The following is an 11,003-nucleotide window of genomic DNA, read 5'->3' as shown; positions in this document are numbered from 1 at the left end:
TGCTGTATTTTGTCAAATGCCTTCTCTGCCTCTATTGAGAGGATCATATGGTTCTTGTTTTTTCTTATTGATGTGATCTATCACATTGATTGTTTTATGAATGTCGAACCACTCTTGCATCCTAGGGATAAATCCCATTTGGTCGTGGTGAATAATCCTAATGTACTGTTGGATCCTATTGGCTAGAATCTTGGTGAGAATTTTTGCATCTGTATTCATCAGAGGTATTGGTCTGTAATTCTCCTTTTTGGTAGGGTCTTTGGTTTTGGTATCAAGGTAATACTGACCTCATAGAACAAGTTTGGAAGTATTCCCTCCATTTCTATCCTTTGAAACAGCTTTAGTAAAATAATTATTATTTCTTCTTCAAATGTTTGGTAGAATTCCCCTGGGCAGCCATCTGGCCCTGGACTTTTGTGCCTTGGGAGGTTTTTGATGACTACTTCAATATCCTCACTAGCTATTGGCCTGTTAGGTTTTTTAATTCTTCCTGTTTCAGTTTTGGTAACTTGTAGGTTTCCAGGAATGCATCCATTTCTTCCAGATTGCCTAATTTGTTGGCATATAGTTGCTCATAATACATTTTTAAAATCATTTGTATTTCCTTGTTATTGGTTGTAGTGTCTTTCATTCATGATTTTATTAATTTGAGTCTTTTTTCTTTTTAATAAGACTGGCTAGGGGCTTATCTATCTTATTAATTCTTTCAAAGAACAAGCTCCTGGTTTCATTGATCTGTTCTGCAGTTCTTCTGGTTTCTATTTCATTGAGTTCTGCTCTAATCTTTCTTATCTCTCTTCTTCTGCTTGGTTTAGGCTTTAATTGCTGTTCTTTCTCCAATTCCTTTAGGTGCAAGGTTGGCTTGGATTCAAGGTTAGCTTCTTCTAAAGACCTCCCTGACAAAGTTAGACAATCCAGGACAATCTCTCTTTTCAGTAATTCAAACTCAACCATTAGTAACCAATCATGGGAATGATAATCCATTATATTCATTGATCCCTTTTAAGGGGTGGGATTATATAGAGCATGTATGCTGGGGGCAGGAATAATGGTAGACATCTTAGAATTCCTCCTTTCCATTCCTTACTCTAAGTTGCAATATAATTGTGTACATCTTTGTATCTTTCTCCTAATGTATTGCTGATCCCTGCAGAGTACCTGGACAATAGTATCTGTTTAGGATTTTTTAATAAATTAGTTTAATTCTTTGGTTGTCTTGATTGAATTTGATCCCCTTCATTTACTAATTTATTACCCACATTTACAAATTAGTCTCCATTGTATATTCACATTTGTGAAATTCAGTTGTAGTTTTTCTCTTGTCACTATTCTAAATATCTGGGGTTGAATTGTATTTAAGGATTCTGGCCTCCTGTGCAATTGTTCCACTGGTGTTTCAGATAGTGTCACAATAAGAAATAGATGGCAACACAATTCAGGATAGTTCAAGGATGGTTTAATAAAGGTACTTCCTATGCAGTTATCAGCAGGATGGAAGGAGACCACAGAGATAGCTGAGCAACAGTCGGAGCTGTTATTAACTCTAGGCCCAAGGGACATAGAACAGGAGAAGTTCTGTAATATGCAAGGATAGTATAGTGGGTTGAATAGTGGCCTGTAAAAAGATATTTCCAAGTCCTAAACCCCAGAACCTGTGACCTTATTTGACAAAAGAGTCTTTGCAGATATAATTAAGGACCCTGAGATGAAATCATCTTGGTTTTAGGGTAGGCTCTAAATCCAATGATAGGTAACCTTATGAGAAAATCTAAGGAATGTTTGAGACAGAAGCACGTAGAGGAGAAGACAATGTGAATATGGAAGAAGAAAATGGAGTGATATCTGCAAGCCAAGGAATGCCAGCAGTCATCAGAAGCTAGGGCAGACACATGGGACAGATTCTTCCTGAGAGCTTCCAGAAGGAATCAATACTTTGATTTTGGACTTGTGGCATCCAGAACTGTGAAAGAGTAGATTTCTGTTTTAAGCCACTAAGTTTGTAGTAATTTGTTGTGGTAGCTTGGGAGATTGATACCAATGGTGTGATGGGGGGCAGGTTACTGCCAGCCTGAGGTGACCCCAGAAAAGTAGGAGCTAAAAGTTCTTATTAAACTCTAATCTCACTCTTATCCATCATTTTCCTGGGGCTTGTCATTGGCCAGATGTTGCCTGAAGCCAGAGGATAAGTTGCTCAGTGATATGCTATAGACCTGGGCAGTCTCCTGAGAGAGAGCAGGATGGATGTAAAAGGTGGATTTAGAGGGGCAATCTGAAGTACATCTCTTTTTAGCTTTTAGGTAGGGTAACCATAAATCCCAATGTGTCTGTAGCAGTTTGGTTTTTACCTGTTGTTCCAGGGCAAATCTTAATTTTGTCTTTTCTTTCTCAGTTGTCCAGGTTTGAATGATAAATTTTGTATGGTCACATCAGTTATAGGTTAAAATCCAATTGGATTAGTATCCAAATGGATATAGAGTTTTCTATGAGATATGTTAAGTGAAGTGAGTCACTACACCATCAAGATACCATCCCTCCTGATTGCCCTATGGTCCTGACCATTCTTGAAAGTGTAAGGAGAAAAATAAGACCTTCTGAGGTTAACAAGAACATACCTGTCTCCAAAATCTGGACCATAGACCCCATATTTTTTGGAGTTAGTCTTTTTTACTTCATCTTGGATATCTTGATCTCATGACATACAGGTGTCCCCTGTTCTTTTTAATTCCTATATAGTACTCCAGAATTTATTTAACCATTTCTCTACTGGTGAAAGTTTATTATTTAAAGTTCCTGGTAGACAAAAGATCGGGATAGTCCCCTGTATATTCTCAGACCATAATGCCTTGAAATTAGAACTTAATCACAACAAGAAGTTTGGAAGGACCACAAACACGTGGAGGTTAAGGACCATCCTGCTAAAAGATGAAAAGGTCAACCAGGAAATTAAGGAAGAATTGAGAAGATTCATGGAAACTAATGAGAATGAAGATACAACCGTTCAAAATCTTTGGGATGCAGCAAAAGCAGTCCTGAGGGGGAAATACGTCGCAATACAAGCATCCATTCAAAAACTGGAAAGAACTCAAATTCAAAAACTCACCTTACACATAAAGGAACTAGAGAAAAAGCAACAAATAGACCCCACCCCAGGCAGAAGAAGACAGTTAATTAAAATTCAAGCAGAACTAAATGATATCGAGACCAAAAGAACTGTGGAACAGATCAACAGAACCAGGAGTTGGTTCTTTGAAAGAATTAATAAGATAGATAAACCATTAGCCAACCTTATTAAAAAGAAGAGAGAGAAGACTCAAATTAATAAAAGCATGAATGAGAGAGGAGAGATCACTACCAACACCAAGGAAATACAAACGATTCTAAAAACATATTATGAACAGCTGTACGCCAATAAATTAGGAAATCTAGAAGAAATGGATGCATTCATGGAAAGCCACAAACTACCAAAACTGGAGCAGGAAGAAATAGAAAACCTGAACAGGCCAATAACCAGGGAGGAAATTGAAGCAGTCATCAAAACCTCCTGAGACACAAGAGTCCAGGGCCAGATGTCTTCCCAGGGGAATTCTATCAAACGTTTAAAGAAGAAACCATACCTATTCTACTAAAGCTGTTTGGAAAGATAGAAAGAGATGGAGTACTTCCAAATTCGTTCTATGAGGCCAGCATCACCTTAATTCCGAAACCAGACAAAGACCCCACCAAAAAGGAGAATTACAGACCAATATCTCTGATGAACATGGATGCAAAAATTCTCAACAAGATACTAGCCAATAGGATCCAACAACACATTAAGAAAATTATTCACTATGACCAAGTAGGATTTATCTCCAGGACACAAGGCTGTTCAACACTCGTAAAACCATCAATGTGATTCATCATATCAGCAAGAGAAAAACCAAGAACCATATGATCCTCTCATTAGATGCAGAGAAAGCATTTGACAAAATACAGCATCCATTCCTGATCAAAACACTTCAGAGTGTTGGGATAGAGGGAACTTTCCTCGACATCTTAAAAGCCATTTACGAAAAGCCCACAGCAAATATCATTTTCAATGGGGAAGCACTGGGAGCCTTTCCCCTAAGATCAGGAACAAGACAGGGATGTCCACTCTCACCACTGCTGTTCAACATAGTTCTGGAAATCCTCGCCTCAGCAATCAGACAACAAAAAGACATTAAAGGCATTCAAATTGGCAAAGAAGAAGTCAAACTCTCCCTCTTCGCCGATGACATGATACTCTACATAGAAAACCCAAAAGCCTCCACCCCAAGATTGCTAGAACTCATACAGCAATTTGGTAGCATGGCAGGATACAAAATCAATGCCCAGAAATCAATGGCATTTCTGTACACTAACAGTGAGACTGAAGAAAGAGAAATTAAGGAGTCAATCCCATTTGACAATTGCACCCAAAAGCATAAGATACCTAGGAATAAACCTAACCAAAGAGGTGAAGGATCTATACCCTAAAAACTATAGAACACTTCTGAAAGAAATTGAGGAAGACACAAAGAGATGGAAAAATATACCATGCTCATGGATTGGCAGAATTAATATTGTAAAAATGTCAATGTTACCCAGGGTAATTTACACGTTTAATGCAATCCCTATCAAAATACCATGGACTTTCTTCAGAGAGTTAGAACAAATTATTTTAAGATTTGTGTGGAATCAGAAAAGACCCCGAATAGCCAGGGGAATTTTAAAAAAGAAAACCATAGCTGGGGCATCACAATGCCAGATTTCAGGTTGTACTACAAAGCTGTGGTCATCAAGACAGTGTGGTACTGGCACAAAAACAGACACATAGATCAATGGAACAGAATAGAGAACCCAGAAGTGGACCCTGAAATGTATGGTCATCTAATATTCGATAAAGGAGGAAAGACTATCCATTGGAAGAAAGACAGTCTCTTCAATAAATGGTGCTGGGAAAATTGGACATCCACATGCAGAAGAATGAAACTGGACCACTCTCTTTCACCATACACAAAGATAAACTCAAAATGGATGAGAGATCTAAATGTGAGACAAGAGTCCATCAAAATCATAGAAGAGAACACAGGCAACACCCTTTTTGAACTCGGCCACAGTAACTTCTTGCAAGATACATCCACAAAGGCAAAAGAAACAAAAGCAAAAATGAACTATTGGGACTTCATCAAGATAAGAAGCTTTTGCACAGCAAAGGATACAGTCAACAAAACTAAAAGACAACCTACAGAATGGGAGAAGGTATTTGCAAACGGCATATCAGATAAAGGGCTAGTTTCCAAAATCTATAAAGAACTTAATAAACTCAACACCAAAGAAACAAACAATCAAATCATGAAATGGGCAAAAGACATGAAGAGAAATCTCACAGAGGAAGACATGGACATGGCCAACATGCACATGAGAAAATGCTCTGCATCACTTGCCATCAGGGAAATACAAATCAAAACCACAATGAGATACCACCTCACACCAGTGAGAATGGGGAAAATTAACAAGGCAGGAAACAACAAATGTTGGAGAGGATGCGGAGAAAGGGAACCCTCTTACACTGTTGGTGGGAATGTGAACTGGTGCAGCCACTCTGGAAAACTGTGTGGAGGTTCCTCAAAGAGTTAAAAATAGACCTGCCCTACGACCCAGCAATTGCACTGCTGGGGATTTACCCCAAAGATTCAGATGCAATGAAACGTCGGGACACCTGCACCCCGATGTTTCTATCAGCAATGGCCGCAATAGCCAAACTGTGGAAGGAGCCTCGGTGTCCATCGAAAGAAGAATGGATAAAGAAGATGTGGTTTATGTATACAATGGAATATTACTCAGCAATTAGAAACGACAAATACCCACCATTTGCTTCAACGTGGATGGAACTGGAGGGTATTATGCTGAGTGAAATAAGTCAATCGGAGAAGGACAAACAGTGTATATTCTCATTCATTTGGGGAATATAAATAATAGTGAAAGGGAATATAAAGGAAGGGAAAAGAAATGTTGGGAAATATCAGGAAGGGAGACAGAACATAAAGACTCCTAACTCTGGGAAATGAACTAGGGGTGGTGGAAGGGGAGGAGGGCGGGTGTTGGAGGGGAATGGGTGACGGGCACTGAGGTGGACACTTGACGGGATGAGCACTGGGTGTTTTTCTGTATGTTGGTAAATTGAACACCAATAAAAATTAATTTAAAAAAAATAAAAAATAAAAGCAAAAAAAATAAATAAATAAAGTTCCTGGTAGAAAAACAATGCTTCAGTGATCATTCTTGTATATATTCCTTGTATAGATGTGAGTATTTTTAGAATGGATACTGTATCAGAGTTCCTAGCTACAGACAATTCTGGCTAACCTGAGAAGGAATTTATTTAATAGGTTATGTTCATTCACATAATCATTAGGTTGGCTGGAGAAAAAGATTCCAGGTTAAGTATAAAGGACCAATGCCCAGAATCACACTACTGAAATGGGCTTAGGTTGCTGCTTTTGGCACTGACCCCAGAACTACAGGGCAGACCAGCATAATGATGCATATAAGTTAAATAGACACTGTCTATTGCCACTACTCTTCTACAGTCTTTGCCACTACTCTTCTACAGAATAGAAGCTCCATGCACAGACGATTTCCTTACATTACTCACTTGTGAGTTGAAGTCTTAAGTGGGTTGTCTAGCTGGTCACATGCCTGAAATCTAGCTAGCTACAAGGGAGGCTAGGGATTAAACATAAAAATCTACCAAAAAGACAGGCCTGATAATGTGGAAATTGTTCAAAATGTTGGGAGTCTTTTTCAAAGATGGTGTTAGGCTTCTATGTCAGATGTCCACTGCAAACAGCAAGAGGTGGAATTGTTTGTTTGAAGATTATGTACACTCTAAATTCTGGCACACTATGCTAGACTGACTTCAAGGAAATGTAGACAGTGTATGATGTTTCCAGCAATGGATAGTATTGTTTAATACTTTTGATGATTTTTGACAACCTGACAGTGAAAAAAATACCCTACTTTTAAAAAAATCCTCTTTTTCTTAAAATTAGTTAGGTTAACAATTTAAAAAAATGTTTGTTAGCCATTTATTCTGAGACATAGTAATTTCTATCTTCTGCCCATTTTTTTTTATAGTAGGTTGCTTTTTTGTTAATATTTGAACACCTCTATATATTCTGGGCATTGAATTGTTTTTTTGTCTATTTAATATGTTGCAAATACTCTTCACAGTGTCCCTTTTATCTTTTTCTTACATCTTTTAGTAATAGGAAATAAAATGGGTAATTTTTTCAGAGTTTATTTTTCTCAAGAAAAATTTTCATATCTCTTATTATAAAACACCCTTCAAGCCCTTCAAAAATTTTTATAGTCTTGTTGCTCATGTTTAATTTTTCAGGCCATCTATAATTCTTTGTGTGTGTGTGTGTTTATGAGGTAGAAACTTAAGCTGCTGATTGTTGCTTGTTTGTTTTGTTTTGTTTTTCCAAGTGGAGAGAGCCAGTTATTCCTCACATTATTTGAAGAGCCCATTCTTAACATGTATTTAACTCTCCCGCTACATATTTCTGTTTCTGGAGTCTCTGCTACATGACACTATGTTGATTTAAGGTTCTATAATGATACTTGCTTGCTCCTATACCGTGGTTTATAATTATTGAATACTTATAATGTATTCTAAAAGCTAGTAAAGCAGTTTATTCCTCATTGTTTTCTTCTAGGAAAAAAAAAGACCTAGGCTCTTCTCTATGTTTCTTTCCCAGATATATTTTAGAATAGGTTTGCTGAATTCCATTAAAATCACATGGAGAATGTTTTCGATTGGAAGTACCTTTAATTTATGTTTCTGTAAACACAGGTATGTTACTTGCAAGATATGTTTTATGGTATATTATGTTAGGAGAAATTCACTTAACTATTAAAGATTTCCTTAGCAGTTTAGAACTGGAGCACACATAACTTGTTAAGAACAATGAGGTGTTTTCTGTATTTCTTCATCACTTATCATGATTATATTTAAAATGGCAATAAAAAATTGGAAGACCCCCCCACCCCAAAAAAAAAACAATGGCAAAGGACTCAGGAGTTAGGTATAACAGGAGAAACAAGAAGGATTAGAAATACTCAAAGAAACATGTTGTCTCAGGCTCTGCTCTGACCTGTTCCCAGAAATATAAGCCCTAGTCAGAAGTTCAGGGGCCCATCAGCTTCTCCAAATCCCAAAGAGCCAGAGAGGCTCTATATGCAAGTGAAACTTTATTAAGCATCAACCATGTAGAGGGCAATGTTATATCCTGGATATATTTGCAAAGCAAATTAAGTAACTAGGATATGACAAATTTTCCACTCCTAAGGAGCCTACCTTTCTGTGAGACAAAACTTCCCCATGAGAAACAGGACACAACTGAATGTATCAGCTGCCTGGGAAAAATAGCAAAGCAGAATTAGATGAGTTCTTGGAGTTCCAGGTCAAAGGAGCATAAGGAATTTCTCTGGAGATGGAATTTTTGGTGATAGCAGTGCAAGGAGATTTAATGCTGAGTATAAAATAACTCTGTGTACTAAATATGTGACTGGCAGTAACTTTTTCTAAATCATGCACCATATTATTTGGCAAAGGCACAAGTATAGCATATAATAAACTATAACCTAGTAGATGGCTGGTGGGACTGGTGGTAAACAAGTAGCTCCTAAGCACCTTGCTTTGGCTAGATTAGAAGTCAGGGATAAGACATGTGATGGCATTTAATGAAAATTTGGCTTATGGAAACTTGTATAATTGTGATATGAAAGTACTGATTCTCACTGTCTGTATGAAACCTGAAATATGAATCTACCCAAATTTAAAAGTATACATGAGATTCTTATCACTTCAACCAGGTGAGATAAGTGAATTGTACTGCATCTGTTCCACACGGTGTTGTCCCTTTAGTTGGAAAATAGAAATACCCACATTGCAGTTTTGATTTGTGAAAAGTCTTTATTCCTCAAGTAAAACCTGGAGAAGTAGCTAGTGATGGCATAACTGCTGGACTCTGCTCTCTCTTTGAAGGCCTCCCTTCTATTACATCTTCTGCCCCCCATAGCTCTTCTTGTACCCTTACCTACCCATCCTGGTGCCCTGCCCACTGCTCCACGAGTCCCATCAGCAACCCTTTCTCAGGCTCCTCTCTCCTCATCTCCTCAGCAATTAGATGTTCAAAGGGAGGAGATGTACCAGCAGATGGAGATCAGCTGCTCTCCTTCATGGCCATTACCTTCACTGGAGACCAAAAAGGGTGCAGTGCTCATGTCTGAGAGAACCTGCAAGGAGGCAGATGGGTGGACAGTGTGCCAGGCATTCTAGGCCCTGTGTCAGGAAGAGCTCTTTGAAAGGAGAAGAGCCTGCTCATCTTTCTCTGACTGCTCCACTTCCTGCAGCAATTTGTACAGAGGTCCTACTGTGCCCTTGTGATATGGAGCTTCTTTGGATCCCATCAGCTTCAAGCTGGGGCAGTGACAACGATGCCAGAGGGCAGAGAGGCCATAGATTCCCAGCAGACACAAGGCATTGATCATCACATGCCAACAGAAGAAGGTGGTGACGAACATGATGTCACTGATGTCATCATCCTGCCATGGGTAGCCAGTGACTGGCCTGTACAGAATAAAGCCAGCCTGCATCAGCCAAGAGCCCATCATCAGAAACAGAAAAGCCTCAATCAGCAAGAGTTGAAATGTGTCGGGAGTCCACAGCTCTATAGTCAACACCAGCATCAATAGGAACACCACCAAGATGAGCAGATAATGAATCTGAAGCTCTATCCCTGTTGTGTCCTGGACATGTGATACCAACAAGAGCAGGAGCACGTAGAAGGTCAGGACCAGGGTCCCTTTCTCTAGAAGCACACACCTCTGAGGCAGCAAATTCCTGCTCATGACATCTACACAGCCATTGAGGGTGAGGAGGATGAACATGGTGAGATGCTGCCACTCTTTGGGGTACAGAAATCTCGGTGGGTACTTCTTGTCCAAGAGCATCATCATATCATCAAGACAGAAGACCACATAAACTGTTAAGATGGAGCCAGTCACCATCTTCAGCAAACCTCCGTAGGATATTCTCCACAGCCCGGCCCATCTTCCCTTATTCCTGGGGGGGCGTGAAAGATAGAGGGGTGAGTCATTGACTATCATGGCCTTAGAGACCACTGCGGCCTGATACAGTCCATAAGAGAAAAGATATAGCCCTGGGTATAAATGACCTATAAACTTTCCCATGAAATTACAGGTCTGTTTTACTACAGGGTGAGGATCAAAACTCAGGGTCTCTCTGCTCTCTTCTCCGTTGAGGGCCCTTCAAGTTTTCGGCTAACTTCTACCTACTTTTATCATCTCCCTCTGCCCACTGGTCCCAGAGAGAATGCAAAGTTCTGGACAGGAGCCTATACTTTTGGTGATGTGAGTCTCATTGTTCCATTCCATTCTAGGACACTGGGAACAAGCTGACTTCTGCCAAAAAAAAAAAAAAAAAGATGAATATTTAATATTTTCTAGTATACACCTATAAGAATGTGTGTTCTCATGGGCTCTATTTTTGGACTTTTGAGATGCTTCTGGTCACACTCTCCCTCTCTCCTAGAGCTTACTTTCTTCTGCTCCTGTCTAGTGTTTAGAGGAGCGTAGAGAGGTACATGAACTGGAGATTACCCAGAAAAGGTCTGACTTACTCACCAAAATTTGTTCATCTTTTAAGAACCCATACTCATGTCTTTTGCCATAAATTTTAAAAGCAAATATATTATTCCCAGATATGGAAGTTTATAAACATTTTGGGATATGCTACATATACACACACTGAGCATCTATCTGGCCTCTTCATTTTTCTGTAACATACTTAGGGGACTACCAAGAAAACCCCTCACTGCCCCTAAATCTCTTTCTCGTGAGTAATCGATAAACTTGAAAAGCCACTTTTTGAGATCAATTTTGGGATGTTAAGGTGTGATTTGTTAAAATGTAGA

General features: G+C 39.0%; 1 protein-coding gene across 1 annotated transcript; it reads right to left on the bottom strand.

Moving 5' to 3' along the window:
- Window positions 1-9,354: 9,354 nt before the first annotated feature.
- LOC121487831 (transmembrane epididymal protein 1-like) lies at window positions 9,355-10,260 on the bottom strand. The gene has a single exon (XM_041749872.1). It carries the CDS (start codon window positions 10,258-10,260, stop codon window positions 9,355-9,357), a length of 906 nt encoding a protein of 301 aa, XP_041605806.1.
- Window positions 10,261-11,003: the final 743 nt, after the last annotated feature.

This window comes from Vulpes lagopus, chromosome 1 (assembly GCF_018345385.1).
Source record: "Vulpes lagopus strain Blue_001 chromosome 1, ASM1834538v1, whole genome shotgun sequence".
NCBI lineage: Eukaryota > Metazoa > Chordata > Mammalia > Carnivora > Canidae > Vulpes > Vulpes lagopus.
The sequence above is the reverse complement of the archived record's forward strand: the minus strand, read 5'-3'. Positions and strand labels throughout refer to the sequence as shown.

Coding starts and splice junctions, on each gene's coding strand:
- LOC121487831 (XM_041749872.1), bottom strand. CDS start 10,260: ATGGGAAAGTTTATAGGTCATTTATACCCAGGGCTATATCTTTTCTCT.